The 21727-nt window shown below is 48.1% G+C and overlaps 1 protein-coding gene across 4 annotated transcripts in view; it reads right to left on the minus strand.

Annotated features, from left to right (window-relative positions):
- KSR2 (kinase suppressor of ras 2) overlaps window positions 1-21727 on the minus strand; it is a 404863-nt gene that overhangs the window by 18390 nt on the left and 364746 nt on the right. For all 4 annotated transcript variants that reach the window (XM_060310061.1, XM_060310063.1, XM_060310060.1 and 1 more), the window contains one exon: window positions 70-166. In XM_060310061.1, coding sequence (XP_060166044.1) covers window positions 70-166 — 97 coding nt within the window. The remainder of the gene's footprint in view (window positions 1-69; window positions 167-21727) is intronic.

Raw genomic sequence — 21727 nt, forward strand, 5'->3', positions numbered from 1 at the left:
AAGCCAGACCATGAGTCTCAGGAGGGGTCTTTCTGAGGTTCAGGGAGGAGGCCCCAGACCCTACGGTACCTTCACAATTTCTTGGGCAATCTGCCTCGTTTTGTTGACATCCAAGACGATCTTGGCATCCCTGACCACAGAATAGAGTGTCCGGCCCTTACAGAGGCTGGAAAGCAGAAGGACACAATTAATTGTGGGCAGTTGTTGCGATAAGCGCCACACACAACGGTTATTAAAAGTGACACATAGAGGGAATTCCCTAGCGGTCCAGTGCTTAGGACTCGGTGCTTTCACTGCCGGGACCCGCGTTCGATCCCTGGTTGGGGGAAAAGGATCCCGCAAGCCACGCGGCACACACACACAAAAGTGACACATAGAGAGTGGGTGTGTGTGGACGTGCCACTATTATGCCTGTGAGATACTAAGCCACCACAGCCTTGCACTGGACCTCAGTTCTGGTTCTGGGAGCAACTCCTTTGGTGTTCTTTAACATCTTTATCAGCTATCCCCAGCATCCAAGGACACGTGCAGAGTCTAGCCTAGCCCAGAAGCAGGCTTTGCCACGTACCGTCTAACACAGGCTCTCACAGGCAAAAATCTGCTTGTAAACTGATAACTTCTGGGGTCCTCAGACAGCACTCAGACGGCACTCTGCCGGCCCCTCGGCCCAGCTGCTCTCACTTGCCAGGATCCACTGGTGTGTGGGGAAAGTGATGAAAGACCAGCGAAGCGGTCGCTGATGTGTGCTAAGTACCATCAGTGAATAATGTATTCAAGCCTTTAGACAGGGGTGTGTAAACACCAGTAACACTCCCCCAAAGCAGACGCCTGTCTGGATAGAGGGTTTTCAAACTATTTTCAGCCTCACTGAGCTCATTTCGAGCACCAGTGGTTCAAGATGAATGACAAGATGAAAAAGGATGTTATACAGTGACGGTAACACCTCATTTAATTGCCAGTGTGTTTACCCATCCTTTTCCTCTGCAATGAGCCTGAATCCTGGCGCACACAGACCAGGAACTCAATAAACAGTCCGCAAATGAATGAGTGAATGAATCAACGAGTGAATGAATGAGTTCTAGATTCACCATAGCATTCCCCAGCCCCTAGCATCACGTCTCGTTCATCACATCCAATATTGGCTGAAAGAAGAAGGAATGACATTAGGAAAGTTCATTTTCCATCTATGTCTAAATGATGGCATGAATTTTTCTTTTAATCTGTGACTTGATTGCTAAAATATTCTTGGCTTTGTATTCATTCGTTTAGTAGTTACCGAGCTCTGCTGTGGGCTTGAATTAGCTGAAATTGTGTGGTTATAGCCAGAACTCAGGTAGCAGAGGGATCTGTTTGAATCCCAGCTCTGCTCTTTACTTACCATGTGTCGTTGTGTCCCTGGATGGGTTACTTAACCTCTCTGGGCCTCCGATTCCTCATCTATCAAAGGGAACTAATGATACCCACCCACAGAGTTAGTATGAGGACCGAATGAGAGAAGGAGCAGGTGGGGAGTGGAGCACACTGGTTAGAACAGGGGCCCAGAGTCAGACTGTCTTAGAACCGTGGTTTGTCAGTCAGTGGCTGTGTGACCCTGGGCAGGAGAGCTAACCTCTCTGAGCCTCAGTTTCATTATCTGTAAAACGAGGCCGACAGTTTTTGCTTTACAAGGTTTCTTAGGAGAATCACACGGAATCAGGCGTGTCAAGGTGTAGGCAACTCTCCATGCCCAACACAGCAAGTATTCGTGAAACTCTGGCTATTGTGAGAGGTGGTGACTGATCAATACAATGGTGAACATACACACACTTGTGTGCAAGTTATTAATTAGTTACGTACTTATACACACATCACATCCTTCTGTCCGTCTATCACCTATCCACGTATCCACTTACCCACCATGCCACCTATAATCATCCATGATCTTCAACTGAGATTCGTTTCTTCACCTGCTTGAGGTGAGATTCCCAGGGTAGCTGACTCACAGGGAGCCTGATTCGCCCGCCTGTCCAGGGTTGCCCAGTACGTCGGCGAGGGGCAGCCATGGTGACTCAGGGCCGTCCCCGCCTTGTTGTCTCAGGCACTGGGTTTGCTACTGCTGGAGGTGAGGTGGAGGGGGGCAGTGGGCTGCACAGCCAATTAGACCACAGTGATGTTTAAGTATTAGGATGGCGGAGACGGTGGGTGGATTCCCTCCCCTGGAGACTCTGTTCTGAATAGCCACCTACACTCATGACAGGCCAGAGCCCAGAAGAAATATGTCCCCACTGCAGACGGCCAAGCCAACAGGCTCCAAGCCTCCCAGACTCTCAGTGTAACTGCATAGAAATTGCAGCCTCCAAACGTCCATCCCTGTCTCCTTTCCCTGCTCACATCCTCCTTTCCAGCCGCAGCTGCAAAGTCTTTGCTTCTCTCACTACCTTATGGCATCTGGAGCCCCTGCACACACACACACACACACGCACGCACGCACGCACGCACACTGGCTGGTAAGATATCAACTGGTACGACCACAGCTTGGCACTTTTACTTAAGTGAAATATACAAATAAGCCATAACCAGCAATTCATCTCCTAAGTATGTATCCAGAAGGCATGCACACTCATGTTCACCTATAGACATGTACCAGAATGTACTAGAATATTCTAGAATGTTAATAGCAACCCATTCATAATAGCCCCAAACTGGAACCTACCCAAATGTTCACAGACAGAAAAATGGATAAATTATGATATATCCGTATAACAAAATATATTCATACTGGACTGTTAATAAGCAAATTACTGCTAACCGCAAAAGACATGAAGTTCTAAACCTAATGTTGAGCAAAAGAAGCCACACACACACTCAATGACTCCATTTATATAAAGTGCAAAAGCAGACAAAACTGGCCCATGTGTTAGAAGTCAGCACAGCAGCGACCCTGGTGGGTGGGGAGGATGGAGAGGGGGTGGGGGAGCTGGGGCAGGTGATGCTCTGCGTTTTGATTTGGGCGTTGGTTATATGGATGTGCATTTAGTGGAAATTAATCAGGCTGTGCTCTTAGGATCTGAACACTTTGGCAGGTACGTTATCCTTCCAAGAACAATTTACTTAAAAAAAAAAATCAGCGAGGAAAGGATGAACAATTAATCCAACAGCGTTAAGCTTTCAAATCGAAGCCAATATTGACACCCCAGGTAACTATTTCTAAACGCTTCACACAGCCCCGAGGGGCAGCATCCACAGTGGAATGAGGGGCTCCAGGCCTGGCTGTGCCGGCTCAGGTGTTTATCGGAGGCTGAGTTGAAGGTGAGGGCTGAGCTCTAAGCAGGAGCAGGCATTAGGCAGGTGTCCAGGGTGCCCAAGGCTCCAATTGTCCAGGCAAGTCAGTCCAACTATCCACGGCAACTGCTCCGAGCTCGGGATTTCTGTGGCTAACGCCAGTGCCCTAAAAGCTGCTTGTGCCTGGGTGGTGGGGAAGGGAAGCGAGGAGAGGATGAAGGTTGACTGAGCACATGTGGGACCTTTCTCACATCCAGGCATCCTTCCCAGCATCCCTGCAGGGTCCACGTTATCACCCACCTCCTACAGGTGAGAATGTGGAGACCCAGAGGGGTGGAGGACCTGCTCACGGGCACACGGCCATGGTGCCAGCCTGTTCCTGATCTCTCATCTCATCCATGGTGTGGGTACCCTGTTATTGGACATGATTTGGGGGCCATGAAAGAGACACACAGCCGAGGGAGCCCAAATCCCAACTCTACCATTTACTGCTTGTCGGGTGACCCCGGGAAGTGACTTCAACCTCAGCTTCCTCATCTGTAAAATGGGGACAACAGAAACAATACCAGCTCACGTGGACTGAGCCCTTTCTATGTGCCTGACACCAGCCTAAGCACAAGAGCCGCAGGAGGTGGGTGCTCTCGAGGTATTTCATTGATTCCAATGTGCATTTCCTCACATTGTAACTAACATCTCTGAAATCAGAATGTGTTTTGCATTCGATGACAGGTCACAGTTTCACGGGCTCGGCCCGTCTTTCTTTGTAGTACATAAAAGAAACGGCGCATATTCTAATGGATGGCATCTTTGATTTAATCAAGTTCAGGATCAGTCCCATTCCTACAGATGAGGGAACTGAGGCTCAGAGAGGTTAAGTAGAGCTGATGTGAACCCAGGCAGGCTGGCTCTAGAGTTCAGGCTCTTAACCCCCATCTTTTGTTTCTTAACAATTTTCTCAGACTCCAGCACATCACAGGCCCCCAGTGAATGGTAGCTACAACATCACTACTAACATCACCTATGGCAATGAAGATCAACGAGGTCCGCAGGCCTCAGTAGCAGAGTCAGTCTGGACGTCAAGAGAAGGTGTTTCAGGGGTTTAAGGATACATTTAGCACCTCTCTAGCTTCTGGGGCAGTAGGCCCAAGCACTAGTGTACACACAGTATCGCCCTCTGCAACAAAGATCATGTTTTTCCAAGAAGAGGAGCAAAACTGGGGATTTTCCACCTTATCTGCAGGTCAACATCTCTTCCGACCGTGGCCCCAGGCACCTCAAATGATGCTGTTTTTGACCCCATATCTCAGGTGACACAGTAAACCTATGGCCCAGATGGCAAGGCAAATGAAAGACGTTTGATGTAAACCAGCCTAAAAGAGGCTTGTCAGAAACAATGAGATAAAACCATCTAGAGGTTTCTCTCCAGGGGCCTCTGTCCAAACTGGCTCATTCTCCCAAAACAGCGGCTGGGAAAGAAACCTCGATGCCGTGGCGGCCGCTTCCTTTCTCTCCCGCAAACTCCTCAGCATCAAGGCCGGGGACCCAGGCCAGCGTGAATGGAACGGGAGCTGGGGGCCACGCCCTCTGAAGACCGACAGACCGGCTCTCAGCCCCGCTCTGCCCCCTGAGAGCCCACACGGCCCTGGGGACTAACTGTGCCTCCTCTGTGTCCATATCTGTAACTGTGGGTGTGGTCAACTCCATAACGGTCCCCCAAAGATATCCACACCCCAATCCACAGAAACAGTAAACATTTACATGGCAAAAGGGACTCTGCAGCTGTGATTAGATTAAGGTTCTAGAGGTGGAGGGATTACCCTGGATGACCAGGGTGGGCCCAACACGGCATCACAAGGAACCTTATAAAAGGGAGGCGAGAGCCACAGGAAGGTGGCGAGTGAATCGAGAGGCAGAAGAGAGGCAGAGGGAGATCTGGGTACGGAAGAGGCAGCTGAGGGATGTTATGTGAGAAAGAACCACCCGGTCTTTGCTGGCTGTGCAGACAGAGGAAGGGGCTGCGGGCCAAGGAAGGCAGGCAGCCTGTGGAAGCTGGAAGAGGCAAGGGGCGGATTCTCCCCTAGAGCCCCAAGAATGGAAGGCAGCTCTTCGAGGCCTTGATTTTAACCCTGTGAGACCCATTTTGGACTTTGGACCTCCAGAGCTGAAAGATAGATTTTTGTTGTTCCAAGCCACTGAGTGTGGTAATCTGTTACTGCAGCAGTCAGGAACTAAAGCGGGGCATTAAGTACTGTCGCAGAGTGGGGCATGAGGGTGAAATGGGGTCACAGAAGTACAGTGCTTGGCCCAGCACCTGGCCAGAACAGGTGCTCCTTGAACATGGATCATATCATGGTTAATAATATTCTAATATTATTATTTCTAGTAATATTCTAATACTATTTCTGATAATAATGTTCTCCTGCCTGGATGACCACACTGCCCCTCATGGCTGCTCTGGCTTCCCCAATCCATTCTCCAGCCAGCACTCCGAGCGGTGGCTTCAAAACGCAAAGGTGACCAAGTCACTCCCCAGTGCCCTCTGGATAGAGGCCCAACTCCTCCAGCGCCCAAAGGCCCTGCACAGTCTGGGCCCTGCAGACAGCTCCACCCCTTCACTCACAGAGCTCCAGCCACACCAGCCTACCTCAGGGCCTTTGCTCGGGTCGTCTCCTCAGCCAGCAACGCTCTCCCCATCTGTCCTCAAAAGCCTCCCCAGCTAGGTCCCTATTCCCATCAGACCCCGTGGCACTGTGCACTCCATCCTTGCAGCCCTTGTCATGGCTGTCATTGTACACGTGTCAGCTGGAGTCTTTGCTTAGAGGCTGTCTCTCCCTCCAGACGGTACACACCGCGAAGGCAGGGCCTAACCTATCTGGTTGCTGCTGTACTCCCAACACACACAAGCTTCTGAAGGAACGAATGGATGCAATGCTACAGCTGCTTCCCACGGCCAGGCCTCCTCTTCCAGGATTCCAGGGAGTGACAGTCCCATCAGACCATCATGTATCACATCCAACCAAAGAAAAACAATTTCTCAGGGGCCTGTGTTTCCACCATTCTTGGCTTATTTGTTCGTGTGCTTTTTCGGGAGTTCTAAGGGTAACAATTGGCCTATTTGAGAAGGATGGGGTGTTGGGCTTTCGGGCAGGCTTGGTCTTACATTTCAATGTCCCTAGACAGGGCATGTAGGGTCTCCTCTGCCACACCTGCTCTACTTCCTGCATTGACACCATCTGTCTGGACCTCCTAGGCATTTAAGCACTGGAGCAATGGTTGACAAACTTGAGTGTGCATCAGAATCCCCTGGAAGGGCTCGTTAAAACAAAGATGGCTGTTCCCACCCCAGGAGATTCCGATTCTGGGAGTCTGGGGTGAGCCCTGAGAAAGTGCTTTTCTAGTAAGTTCCCAGGCAATGCTGATGTGGGTAGTCTGGGGACCCCACTTGGAGAACTGTCGTTCAAGCCAATCTTATTTTACTGAGACCCAGAGATCATGAAGTTCACAATCACTGTCCCTTTAGTGAGTGCCACGCAGGCCTGGTGGTGTTCCAGGTGTAGGAGATACAGAATGCAAGACAGGCCCATCTTCACGTGGGGCTGATCGGCCAGAGGAGAAGTCAGGTGATAAGCAAGCAGGTAAGCAAATCGATGAGATGTTCAGAGAGGCACAAGTGCTATGAAGACAATAAACAGATTTATCGGACAAAGTGTGGTGGGGCTGGGGGCCTCTTCAGTTAGGAGGCTCGGGGAAAGTTGCTCCAGAGAGGTAGCCGTGCTGCGAGAAAAGGAAGAAGGAAGCCAGCTGTGTGAAAACCTGGGGAAAAAGCGTTCCAGGCTAAGGGATCAGCCAGTGCAAAGGCCCTGGGGCAGAACCAATGCAGCATGCTTGATTGCACAGCCAAGGCCATATGGCTGGGCTCTAGAGAGCATCTCCCAGTGGCTGCCCTCCCCAAGTGCTGATCCGCCGAATCAAAGAAACAGGTGGGTGGAAACAGTCTCAGCTCTGCCTGATTTTAGGTCCCGAGGCAGCTGGCTTCAAAGTCAGCTGTTATTTTAAAAATACTCGGTTCTGTCAGAAGGGATTTACAACCCCTTGGCAGCTTCTCCTCCTCACTCACTTCTCAGCATGCCCAACCCCACAAAACTCGAAACCCACTTAATTCCCTTCCACTCTTTGCCCCTCCCTGGAGCACATAAATCACATGCCAAGTGACAAGTTGCTGCTCCCTCCAGTTCCAGACGCAGGCAATCTCTAACTTCCAAGCCCTTTGTGAATCTAACACCGAGGATATGAAACCTTGGGACTCTGGGGCTTTATAATAAAAAAAAATGCCAGGTTAGCTTCCTATAAGAATGGGAACTGCCAGAAAGCAAGTGAGAAATGCCAGCTGTTTGCCACCTGCTTAACCTGCCGTACGTCCAGGAAATGAAGAGTTATAGAGTTCCATTAAATATGGCGTTGGCCAGGGAAGGCTCGTGTCCCAGCCAGACAAGAAAGGTGGCCCTCCAGGCATCAGAATATGCAAAGCAGGAGCTAGCAGCACTTGACAGAAGGGCTTCAGGTTTTTTTGTTTTTTGTTTTTTCCAAATGCATCCCTGCAACGCTTGGAGAAGGAGGGAAAAGGAAGCTTACAGTCTCGATCTCACTGGATTCTTCTGATTTTGCTAAATCCAGAGAGGCCAAGCATTGAATGCTCTGGGACCTTCAAGGACTGAGATGGGGGTTCTGCGCATTTTAGGGGGTACCCCTGGCCCTGACTGGGACATTCTGCCCTCCCTGGTCTGTGCTTTATAAGAGAAGGAGCGTTTCAAGGGCACAGGCAGCCCGCCAGGGAGGTGTGGGCTCCAGCTCACTGCAAGAACTGGCTGCTTCCTCTGCCTCTCATCACGCTCTGTGGTCCAGCCACCATCCAAGACCCGCTCTTCTTGACCTTGTCCTTGACCTTGTCCAGAGGCATTCCAGGACATGCTCCTCCCAAACTCTACAGCATCTCTTCTCAGCGTCTCCTAAGGGTCAGACTGTGCGTCTCGCTCAGAATCCCTCACACTGCAACCATTCCAAAACTACCTTGAGAGTTTTGCCAGATCCGCCAACTCATTATTTACCACTTGCTAACAGTTTTCTTTAGATGCACTGCCTCTGAAAAAGAAGTGTATTTTAGAAAGAAACTTTTATTGTTACCTTCTATCATTACCAGAAGGAAAGCCAGAATTTCTAGCCCCACATAAATGTTAAAATACATACAACGAAAACAAACCCACTAAAAAACAATATTAAATCCTTGCTTGGCATCATGGTCTGACAAATGGTCAGAGCTTAAGGCCTCCTCTTTTTGTTTAAAAAAAAAAAAAAGTTTAGAAAGTAAGGGTGAGGAAGGTGTTAAATACTAGCACTGAATGAAGAGTTTCTCATCTCACCAGAAGGATGGAGAGAGAATTGAAGAGGAAAATCATGCCCCCCACTCTGTGATTTGATGTTATTTGGGGCCAGTGGTACCTGTCCCACCTTCTGGGAAATCCAGACTCATTAATCTCCAGGCCTGCAAACCTCCCCTCCTGCCAATTATGTATTAACAGGGACTACAGGTCAGATATGTGCAGGGACAAGACAAAAGGGTCATTTCCTTGGCGATGGAGCTGACATTCTCGTGGGGGAGACAGACTGTAAGCAAACAGAATAACTGCAGTTTATAACGAGGGCCATGGAGAAATGCACATGGGATTGGGCACACAGTGAGAGGATGGAGGTGGGTCCTCCATGAACAGGTAGTCAGGGTTGGCATCTCAGGAGGGGACAGGAGGGACTCCCTTCCCAACACTTCCTGTTGTTTCACGGCAAAGACTCTGGACTGATTTCTGGCAACATCTAACCAAACGCCCCTTATCTAATCTCTCCAAGAAGGGCAGGCATCGCCTTGTTTAAGGTGATGCCCATCTCCCAGAGGCCTCCCAGGGGACTAAGACAGAGCCAAGAGGTTCCCAAGCATCATCACATTGAATAAGTGGGTCTGGTTATTCCCATTGTACAGATGAGGAAACCAAGGCAATGAGTCAGCCTGGACAGGAGCATACACTTCAGAATCAGAATCACCGGAGCTAAAATGCTATCCCTTCCTGGCTGTGCGGTCTCGGGCAAGTTACCTGAAATCTTTGGAACTCATAGTGCTTTGTGAACTCTGAGGTGGGGTGATTCGGGCAGAGGGGTTGTTTATACGTGTGAGTATGTGTGTGATCTCTACGTGCAGGTTTCATACCTGCTACTTAGCACTGCCTGGAGTTGATGGCGCTCTCTCCACAAGACGCTGAACTGAGACCTTTTCACACCAGCCTTCCCAGGAGGGGAGGCTCTATGCTACAAATGAAAAAATGCACATGCAGGAAGGTTAAGTAACCTACCCAGGTCCCCACAGCCAGTAGGTGACAGGGTCAGGACTTGAGTCCAGGTCTCAAATCACCTTTCCAGGATTTCATAAGATCCCTTGGGAAAGGATGGTTTAGCAAAGCAGGAACTGGCCAGACCCAGTTCAGAGGGCCTGACCTTGGAAACCCTTGTTTATCCACTGAGCTCACCCGCCTCCCTCCCTTCCCAACTCTAGGCCTCTCCTTCCACCCTTTCAATTCAGGGCCAGCTCTCGTTTGGCCTCATTGCCCCTTTGCTGCTTCTGTTTGGGAACTCCCAGCTGCTACCCACAGACAGGCAAGGCAGGCTGCAGAGGGCTAGACCATCGGAGGGGGTCTGGAGAACTCGTGGATGCACCTGTGCAAGCCCAGCGGGCAGTACACATGGGCCAGGCCCAGGGGAGGTGCTCAGGGAATGCTTCTAGAACGGGTGAATGGATGAACAAAGGAATGAGTGACTGCCACCACCTTCCTTCTTCCCATCGTCCGCAGGAGCTGGAAGGGCTGCGCTCAGTGCCGAGGCAGGTCTTTCCCTACTGGCTCAGCACATGAAACAGACCATGCGCCAAACCAGGTCCAGTTAGCAATGATGCTTCCAGCCTTTCCCTGCACAAGGTTTCCTGTACAAGGTTCCCTGTGGCACAGAAAGACCAGACCGACCCGGGTCCTTCCCTCTGGGTCTGGATATCAAAACACATCAGTTCTTGTTGCCCCCTGACCAGAGCACATTTTTTTTTTAAGCTAAACAGTCAACTGAATTACTGTTTTTGAAGCATATACATACACCACCTAATTTATATGCATTAAAATCCACGGAGAGGATAGACTCCAGGGTGTTAGCAGGGCCAGTCCCGGGTCATGGGATTAGAAGCTTTACAAAAAACTTTTTTCTCACTGCTTATCTCTCTTTCCTAATTTTTCTCCAACAAACACGTATTACTTTTGTAAAATGAGAAAGAAGGAAAAAAGCACCTTTGAGTCAGACGGAAATGAAACCAGACACATGTTCACTCTATAGACAGTTTGGAAAATATTGAAAGGGTGACAAACTAAAATGAGAAAGCAGAGTCGGAACCGAATTCCTCCTCCCAGTAGCCCCGTCTCGCTTGGAAGACCCTCTGGCTGTCACTCTCAGGGAGGGAAGCAGTTTTTTCCTCCTCTGTCTTCTGCACAGGGTTTAGAGCCTGGTCAGGGCACAAAGCCAGGGACTGGCCCTTACCCGAAAGTCCCAATGGAACTCTCTCACCTTGAAAAAATTCAATCCTGAACGACGAAGATGGATTTGACTATTTGATATTTTAAAATGACTGTGGGGCTGGCAAAGGAGAAAGGACAGAGGGTAGAATGGTGGGTGTAACCCCACAAAACAGCTGTGTCCTTTCCACCTATTACAGAAGGGGGAGGGGAAGAGGGGAAGGAGGAGGAGGGGGGAGAGGGAGGGGAGAAGTGTACCTTCCTAGGGGATACTGGGAATGTACCTGAGCCTGGAACCTACCAGGCCATGGTGTAAGAAAACATGTACAGAAGTTTCTAGAATTCAAGTTGTGGACTAGTGTTAGAAATCATTGGGTCCTCTTCCTTCATGGAAGAGATGGAGAAACCAAAACGCACAAAGGGGGATGGAATTTCCCAAGGTCATGCTTCAACTGGCACAGCCTGGCTCAAACCCAGACCTGTCTGAGACTAAACCGTGCGTTTGCAGCCACAGAGCCACACTGCCTCCTAAGAATACGAAATACCATTCACTGAACCTTCCCACGAGCATTCTGCTAAAGGTTTTACACAAATGATCTTATTTAGTCGTACTCTTGACCTCAACCTTTTTCGGGAGGTACTGGTCCTATTTCGCAGATGGGAAAACTGAGACTCAGGCAGGTGAGGTCGTTTGCTAAGCTCATGCAGCTCAGCTCCATGAAGCAGAACTGGCATTCTACCCTCAGTCTATTGGACACCTGCATCTTGTTCTCACCCCCTAAGCTACTTGGCCCCTTTGGGAAATGGAAAGAACAGAGGCTGAAGGACGAGGAAACCAGCGTTTTCAAGCTCCCGAGACAAGCCTGCAGTTCATCTCATCCTCACGAGAGTCCCGGGGCTGGGGCTGGCTTTTCATCTTCCCATTTTTCCAACAAGGAAGCAAAAGCCCAAGGGAATGAATGCCTGGCCCAGGGTCCTTCTGGCCAGAACGTGGAGGCAGAATCTGGGTCCCGTTTGCCCAAAGCTCCTGGCCTTTCCAGTGCCTCCCCCTTCTTCGAGAAGGCCTCTGGCGCTGGGCCACCGCAGGGCACACCCAACTAGCCCGCTGTCTGCACTGCTGTAGGTCAGGGTTGCAGGGAATTTCACAGAGTGTAGACATGCAGGCCTACTAGAGCCAAGCTCCTAAAACAGGGGCTGCAAACTACGGCCCGAGGGCCAAATCCAGGCCATTGCCTATTTCTGTAGAGCCCATGAGCTAAAAAAGTTAGAAGAAATCAAAGATCAGAGCAGAAAACTCAGAGACGAAGAAAGCAATAGAAAAGACAATGAAACTAAAAGCTGGTTCTTTGAAAAGATAAACAAAACTGATAAAGCTTTAGTCAGACTCATCAAGAAAGGGAGAGGGCCCAAATCCATAAAATTAGAAATGAAAAAGAAGTTACAATGGACAGCACAGAAATACAAAGGATCATAAGAGACTACTACAAGCAACTATATGCCAATAACATGGACAACCTAGAAGAAACGGACAAGTTCTTAGAAAGGTACAGTCTCTCAAGACTGAACCAGGAAGAAATAGAAAATACGAATAGACCAATTCCAAGTACTGAAATTGAATCTCTGATTAAAAAACTCCCAACAAACAAAAGCCCAGGACAAGATGGCTTCACAGGTGAATTTTACCAAACATTTAAAGAGTTAACACCTATCCTTCTGAAACTATTCCGAAAAACTGCATAGAAAGGAACACTTCCGAACTCAGTATATGAGGTCACCGACACCCTGATACCAAAACCAGACAAAGATACCACAAAAAAAGAAAATTACAGGCCAATATCACCAATGGACACAGACGCAAAAATCCTCAACAAAATACTAGCAAACCAAATGCAACAAAACACTGAAAGGATCACACGCCACGATCAAGTAGGGTTTATCCCCAGGGATGCAAGGATTCTTCAATACCCACAAATCAATCAGTGTGATACACATTAACGGACTGAAGAATAAAAACCATATGATCATCTCAATAAAAGCTTTTGATAAAATCCAGCATCCATTTATGATAAAAACTCTTCAGAACGTGGGCATAGAGGGAACCTACCTCAACATAATAAAGGCCATATATGACAAACCCACAGCCAGTCTGAAACACCTTTACATAAAAGTTTAAAAAGTTCATAAGAAGAATGATACCTTTGTGACCTTGGGAAAATTATAAGAAATTCAAATTTCTGTGAACTAGTGTTTCGTAGGCACACTGCCACACCCTGTTTCCATACTGTCTGTGGACGCTTTCGTGCCACGACGGAAGAGCTGAGTATGCGTGACAGAGACCAAAGAACATGGCTGAACATATTTCCTGTCTGGCCCACTATGGAAAATGTTTGTTGGCCTTTGTTCTAAGAAACTGGGGTGGCTCAACACAAATTGGGCTGCTAGAACTAGGAGTTTGACCAATTTGAGCCATTCTTCTCTGCACTGAGAACTGGGCGTGGTCAAGGTCAAGTGGGTTTTCCATTCATTCACTCCCTTATTCGTTCATTCATTCATTCAACCATTCATCCATCCATACGGGCATGGAGCCGACACTCCCGGCCAGGCATGGGGACGCGGAGCCTGGTGGGTGAGGCAGTGCCACAGATGCAGGGGCACAGCTCTCTGCTGCGAATTCGGTTGGGGTGATGTGGGAGAAGGCCAGAGATGTGGGACCAGCGCAAACGCAGGCCAGGAGCTTGTCTGCAAGCCTGAGTTCCACAACGGTGGAGACAGGATGCACCGCCAGCCGCCACCCCCGACGGGAAGGACGCTCCATCGTGGGCGGCCCCAAGCCCGACACGTCATCACCCCAACCCGGAAGCACTTGCCAAGTTCATGTCATACAATTTACACGTTTCTAAGTCTCCTGCCTCTTCCTCTCTGCCATTCCCTGCCTGAATCCCCACACCGCACCCTACCAGAGGCCTTCCCAGGCAGCCCCTGGGCATGAAATTAGCTGGACGGATGCTCACCCCAGTGAGGTAAATCCCAAATTACTTCAGAATGCCTTCCTTGCAGACCACTGGCTTGGACCAGGCCACGAGGCGGATATTACCCGATCTGCTGCCACCAGAGGATCAGTGTAGCAAAGGACACATCTGTGCACACTGATATGTATGTGTGCATTGTTTCTACGGCAAGGACCTCTGCCTGTACGCATGTTTACATGCACATGAACACGGGTGTACACACGTGGGTGAATTCATGTGTGTACGTGTGCAAGAATGTAGTATTATGTGCGTATATTTATGTATGTGCATCCGTGTGTGTGTGCGCGTGGCTGTCTTTGCATTTATAGGCACACCTGTGTCTACCTATGGGTATGTTTTCTGTGGAAAGTAATGCAGGTAGTGTCATGCCAACTCCAGAACTGGCCACAGCCTCCCTCACCCCTTAAAAAGCACTCTGTGTTTTCATTTCTCCCAGTCTCTGAAATGGTCCAGTGAAAACATTGTTTGTCTGAAAACTGGAGGCTCAGCTTGCCAGGGGCTGCGGGTAGATGGGGCTGGGAGTCGGCAGTGACTGTTAATGGGTACAGGGTTTCTTTCTGAGGTGATAAGATGTTCTCAAAACATATAATAACTTTGAATGGAATATAATCTATAAAATATTGAATCACTATGTTGTACACCTGAAACTAATAAAATACTGTAAATCAACTATACTTCAATAAAAAATTAGATCTGGTGATAGTTGCACAATTTTGTAAATATACTAAAAACCATCGAACTGTGTGGATGAGTGAATTTTGTGATTTATATATAAAGTTGTTTAAAAAAGCAAAAGCTGGAAGTTCACAAAAATTCCCACTCACTTCATCCCACTGCATTTATAGAGGAACCTTGGTCTGGTAAACGGGAAAAAAATCTGATTTCTCAGCCTGGGAAGAAATTTCACAAGGGAAGGAATTTCTCCAACTTTATAGAATCCATGCCTCTGCCAGGCTGACAGCAAGGAACACTGTGTCTTTTGCACTTGAAGCTTTGTATCAACAGATAAATCTAGAACACCAGGGGGGTTAAGGCAGGCTGGATGGGCAGGATTCCTGGGATGAACGCTGGGAGGGAAATGAACTTGAACTACCATTTCATTACCCCAAGAGGAACAGAGAAGAATCCAGAGACAGGGGAGTGTGCTGGGAGGAATCATTCCGTTTAGAAGTAGAAACAGATACAGAGAGTGGAAAGGAGAGAACTCATCGGGCAAGTAGTAGTGCCCAGCAGTTAGGAGCTGAGAATTTGGAGTTGGGCAGAACTGGGCTCCAGACCCAGGCCTGGAACTCTTACATTATGAGCCTCCGGGCCAGCTGCTGAAGATAAATGCCGGCGGACGAGGCAAAATCTACCTTACAGGTCTAGGGGGATTAAATTAGAAAACTCTTGCATGGAAGAGACAATGTCCTGTGTTCACCAAATTCTGTTTCCTATTGCTCCCTCCCAGATGCTCCCCTGGAGACCACACTTCCCGGTCTCTTTGTGGTTATGCAGTACCACGGGACTGGTTCTGACCAATGGAAGGTGACCCCTAGCACTTCCTGGTTGGGGTAGTGAGAAGCCCATCGCCGAATCTGCAGCCTTGTGCCACGGTGACTGTGGAGTCCCTATGATGATAGGGTAGAGCCACAAGACTGGAGTTTCCTGGATCCCTGAGTAACTTCACGGAAGACAGCTCCCCTGGAGCACTGCGCCCAAACTATAGTAAACTCAATGAGCGAGAAACCTTGAGTAAGCCAAAGAGATCTCAGGGTTGTTTGTCACTGCAGCACAAGCCTATCCTATCCTGACTATAGTACCTGGTTAATAGGTAATTGGCAGAAGGGGAAGGTCTGCAGGTGTGGGGGTGTCCCAGCAGGTAGGATGGGTACCACCAGCCCCAAACAGCATTGAATCACATAGTGATGAAGTGAGTGAGGGTCTAAGAAAATGGAAATAGACAAACTAGTAAAATAAAAATAAGATACTCTGGCTGGGGCCACGCTTCTACAGCAACCATCACCAGGGAAACCAGTCTCCGCGATGGGAGCTGCATTTTCCTCCGTGCTGAAGAATCGTGGTTCTTTTCCAAATGGCCCACAGACACCTCCATTTGTATGTAACTGGGAAGCATGGTGGTTTTAAAGAAGTAATAAACAAGATGAAAACACAACCCTCAGAATGGGAGAAAATATTTGCAAATGAAGCAACTGACAAAGGATTAATCTCCAAAATTTACAAGCAGCTCATGCAGCTCAATATCAAACAAACAAACAACCCAATCCAAAGATGGGCAGAAGACCTAAACAGACATTTCTCCAAAGAAGTTATACAGATTGGCAACAAACACATGAAAGGATTCTCAACATCACTAATCATTAGAGAAATGCAAATCAAAACTACAATGAGGTATCACCTCACACCAGTCAGAATGGCCGTCATCAAAAAATCTAGAAACAATAAATGCTGGAGAGGGTGTGGAGAAAAGGAAACCCTCTTGCACTGTTGGTGGGAATGTAAATTGATACAGCCACTATGGAGGACAGTATAGAGGTTCCTTCAAAAACTAAAAATAGAAGTACCATACCACCCAGCAATCCCACTACTGGGCATCTACCCTGAGAAAACCATAATTCAAAAAGAGTCATGTACCAAAATGTTCATTGCAGCACTATTTACAATAGCCAGGACATGGAAGCAACCTAAGTGTCCATCGACGGATGGATAAAGAAGATGTGGAACATATATATACAATGGAATATTACTCAGCCATAAAAAGAAACGAAATTGAGTTATTTGTAGTGAGGTGGATGGACCTAAGAGTGTCATACAGAGTGAAGTAAATCAGAAAGAGAAAAACAAATACCGTATGCTAACACACATATATGGAATCTAAAAAAAAAAAAAGGTTCTGAAGAACCTAGGGGCAGGACAGGAATAAAGACGCAGACGTAGAGAATGGACTTGAGGACACGGGGAGGGGGGGAAGGGTAAGCTGGGAGGAAGTGAGAGAGTGGCATGGACATATATACACTACCAAATGTAAAATAGATAGCTAGTGGGAAGCAGCCGTATAGCACAGGGAGATCAGCTCAATGCTTTGTGACCATCTAGAGGGGTGGGATAGGGAGGGTGGGAGGGAGACGCAAGAGGGAGGGATATGGGGATATATGTATATGTATATGTATAGCTGATTCACTTTGTTATAAAGCAGAAGCTAACACGCCATGGTAAAGCAATTATACTCCAATAAAGATGTTAAAAAAAAAAAGAAGCAAAGGCAAGTGGGAACCTAAGTTCAGTGAGATTCAATTTCACGTTTTTGTTAATGGCTTTCTCCTGCTTCCCACAGACAGAAAGCAAGTCAGCCAAGGGATGTGACCTAAGCTCTCAATCATTTAAAAACAGAAAATGCCCCAAAAGCTTGTCACGTGACACTGTCGCATCTTCATGGGAAAGATGAAAACGCCATGTAATCCTATTACGAATATTTCCATTAGTCCCCAAGCCTTACCCTGGTAATCTGTTTCAATTGAAAGTCCTGTCATTCCCCCAAATCAATTTAGAAGGTACAGGAACAAAATGTAAGTATGTGCCAATTTCTTGGAGATGGGCGAGAATCATCACTCCAGTTCATCTGGGGTTCTTTTCCCCCGTTAAGCTCTTAACCCCAGGGCACCAAGAGAATCCTTCCCAATGTTCACCCAGGCAATCGTGCCCTCCAAGGCCTCCTTAAATCCCAGAGGCGCTCTAGTTTCTATCTACAAAGCATTGAGGGCAAAGATGCAGAGATCTTGACAAGCGCAGGCCCAGCAACCTCGAACTCCAAGGTTCATGTGCTTTGGTTTGCTCTGGGGAGGTTTGTGGGAGGTGGTGCCCAGGCCTGAGGCCAGGACATATATAAGAGAAGTTAGGACCAGCCAGACCATTCACTCTACCTAGCTTAGGACCAGAATCTTGACCGCACGTCAGTCCCTATACTGTCCTCTGTGCTACGTCATTTCATGCACACTGCCTGAATGGGTATAGTTGGCCCCATTTTATACCAAGGAAACGGAGTTTCAGGGTTTAGCCCAAACCCTGGAGCCAGCATGTGGGGATGCTACTCCCTCCACCCAAGACCAGAACCCAGACCATTGTTTTCATGTCTTTGTCTTTTCCCATCAGATCACCCCAGCCTCCTGCTCAAACTGAGGTGTGCTTCTGTGGTTCACACCCAGGGAACCCTGGACAAGTAACAAAACTTCTTGGACAGAATAATGGACAAAGTTTGTGTCCCCGCTCCCCAATGTGTTAGGTTTCATATGTTGAAACCTAACCCCCAATGTGATAGTATTTGGAAGTGGAGCCTTTGGAAAGTGATTAGGTCATGAGGGTGGAGCCCTCATGAAAAGGATCAGTGCCCTTAATAAAAAGAGAACCACAACTCCCTCGCCTCCTCCATCATGTGAGGTTACAGTGATAAGATAGCCATCTATGAACCCAGAAGTGGGCACTCATCAGACACTGAATCTGCCAGAGCCTTGGTCTTGGACTTTTCAGCCTTCAGAACTGTGAAAAGTTAATGTCTGATGTTTATAAGCCACCTAGTCTGTGGTATTTTGCTACAGCAGCCTGAACAGACCAAGACAGAGCCTACTCTGTAAAATGGAGATGAATAATCATTCACTTCTCCGGGTGGCCTGAGCAGTCAATAATGAAGTAACACACTTGGCACAGTGCCTGGCACTCAGTAGAACTCAATCACTATCCCCTCCCATTATTATGATTACTCATCCTTGAAGGTCAAGAGACGTCACACTTTGGTGCCCACTGTACACCCCCAGTACCAACCCAACTGAACTACTGGTACTTTTCCAAATGTGGCATCTTGTTTCTCCTACCTTCTTGCCTTTGCCTCTACTGTTCCCTCCGTCGAGAACATCCTTCCCCTATTTCTTCCAAATGTCTTATTCTTCAGGAAGCACCTCACCTCCCCTCTCCTTGAGTTCTCATCACACCCTTTGCACATCTGTTTCAACCCTTCCTACCTGGTATAACGATCGCTGAGTTTCTCATGTGTTGGATGGCTGGATGAATGGATGGACGAGTGGGTGAACAGATACATGAATTATTAAAGCCATTTTTGAACATTTTGATTGGGAACACAGGTTTTGAGCATCTACTACTGGGAAGGAAACTTCAGCGTTGACAACGCACGCCATCACATTGGGCCAACAGAACGTCATCTCTGTCAAGATTAGGAGCTACATGCAAGGCTCTCAGATGAAATTTCACATATTATTTCAACCAGGGGGCTCAGAAGAACTAGACCATAGATTTTATTGGCTTTCCATGTTATATGTTAACACTCTTTTTGGCAGCCTGAAAATGACATTTCTCTCCCTAGCCAATATTGCCTCTTTTCCCACTTAGCAAACATTGATATACTTTTTTTCATGAGTTGTCAGTTTCAGTTTGTGATTTTATTCTTTTTTGCTGTGTGCACATGAGGGTCTGTTCACTTCAGAGATGCAGAAATACCATCCTCTTGGTATCAGAACAGCCCTGTGTTGCCCACAAGCCTGACTGTCACTTCCTAGTGCAGCTTCAAAAACCACACACAGGAGGTGGGAGGAGGGAATCCAATCTGGGGGCTTTTCCAGGAGAGAAGCAGACCCTGGATCTTCTACTCCGAGGGTGGAGGCTGACAGAGACCCAAGAGAGAGCTCATGGGCTTCAGAGTAACACACAGTCTCAGGTGCTTCCTAGTTGAGTAACCCAGACATATTATTTAGCCTTCCTGGGCCTCAGTTTCCTTACCTGCAAGATAAGGGTGATAAAACCGTCCTCCGGAGAGTCAAGGAAATGCTCAGGCGTGAATCCTGGCTCCACCACTGCTCATTGCTTTATCTTTCTGAGCCTCAGTTTTTTCATCTGTAAGCTGGACTTAGCGAGCCTACAACCCTTTTCTGAAAATTCATTTCTTCTAATACTTCATAATACTTCTAAAGGGCTTACTGCTGTGCCTGGCTCACGGCGCGTGCTGAAATAATCACTACTGTTCCCCAGCAGTCCTCATGGGCGCTGTTCTAAGCCTGCAACAGGCTTCACCACCTTCACCCCTCCACATAACCCTGTGAGCTCTCATCACCCCCATTTTACAGCAGAGGAAACTGAGTCTCAGGGAGGGGAAGTGACTTCCTGATCTTGCTGGGGCACTAAGTGAGGGAGCCCGGACTGGAATGCAGGTCTAGATTCTCTGGAGAAGAAAAGGTGTGAGGATCCTCTTTTTGCTTTAACAGAACCTAAAAGGTTCCAGGGACATGCCTCATCAAACAAAAGGACCAGATCTTCAAGACATCTAAAGAAAGCCATGGCCGTTCATCTCACAAAAGATAAGGGGTTTGGACACTTGACCTCGTTTGGACACTTGACTCCAAATGTATTCTTACTAGGGTTGACCGAAGGGTTTTACTGTGATACTAAAATGGCAACATAGAGCTGACTGTCCAATTTGGACTGGATGGGGCAGGAGAGGGGGTGAGATGTGTTCCTTAGAGAGAGACCATTCTGAGAGCAAGTGAAGATTTCTGAGGTTGCGAGGCAGGAACCATGAAGGCCAGTGGATGTCCATCTGTCACCAGCACCTCCATCTGCCTTCAGACAATGAATGTGCTCTGGTTGGATTTCTTGAGTGGGTTAAACATACCTCCCTGTGATCTTGTCTGAACTGCTGATTTGCTTAGCAAACACTTTCTCAATAAATAATGAATAAGTAAACTCCAGCCTGCCACTGATAAATTATCATGAGTTGGGAGTTAATGGGGTGTAACACAGGCAGCAATCAGCCCCACAGGCCCCTCCCTACCACCAACCTTCGGAAAACGTGCTAAGCTACCTCAGAGCCTCCTAAATGGACGCCTTCCTCCCCCTCTCCCGCCACCCAAGATCACCCTCTGACCACCTCTCCTCCTCCATTTATCACCAGGGTCTCAGCTTCCACGCTTCTCAGCATAGAGTTCCACAAAAATCTGAACCGAAGGGAAGGAAACATGGAGGCAAAGGTGATTCTCCGTCTTTTAGCCCTGCTGCCTGGTTTTTCATTTGGGCGTCTGTTCTCTCTTCATATCTGGGAATACGGCCTACAGTTCCTTTCCACAGATGTGCAGCTACTGAAATTCCCGTCCGTGGATGCTTCTGTAGGCTCATTTGTTGTTGGCCCCGGCCCAGTGACACCAGAATGATGCTGACCACAGCCTCCCCGCTAGACCCTGCCATCTTGAGCTGCTTCGAGGATTGGCTTTAATTACGACACACTGACCCCATCACATCCCTGAAGAATTTACTCATTCCCAGTAAATGGCAGTGCCTAAGAGAACAGCTCTCCACAACTATCTGCTGAATGGCTTGATGGCTAGATCATTAGAAGAGTAGGTAGCTGCGTGCCTGAATGGATAGGTGGGAGGATGGATGGATGGATGGATGGGTGGGTAGTTCAGAAGGCAGATGTTGTATGGATGAATGTATGGGAAAGGCAGGTGGGTAGATGTGGGATGGGTGGAAGGGTGGGTGGATAGGTCTATGAAGGGGGAGAGGGTATAAGGTGAATGGATAAATTGATGAGAAGATGGATACACAGATGAGGGTCATTCACTTCTAAGTGTTCAGCTTAGGCCAACCAGGTCCAGACAAGGTTGTAAATGACCCAACTGAGGATGAAACAGGTAATGTTATAATCATTTCACCAACAAGGAAACTGAAAGGTTAAAGGCCTGTCTAAGGTGACAGCAGAAGGACTTCCTGAATTCTTGGCCCCTTCCTCCTTCTGAGCTCTTCCCTTGCCACAGTCGGCACCTGACGGGAGGCCCATTGTCCTGGGCC

This window comes from Globicephala melas, chromosome 13, assembly GCF_963455315.2.
Source record: "Globicephala melas chromosome 13, mGloMel1.2, whole genome shotgun sequence".
Classification (NCBI taxonomy): domain Eukaryota; kingdom Metazoa; phylum Chordata; class Mammalia; order Artiodactyla; family Delphinidae; genus Globicephala; species Globicephala melas.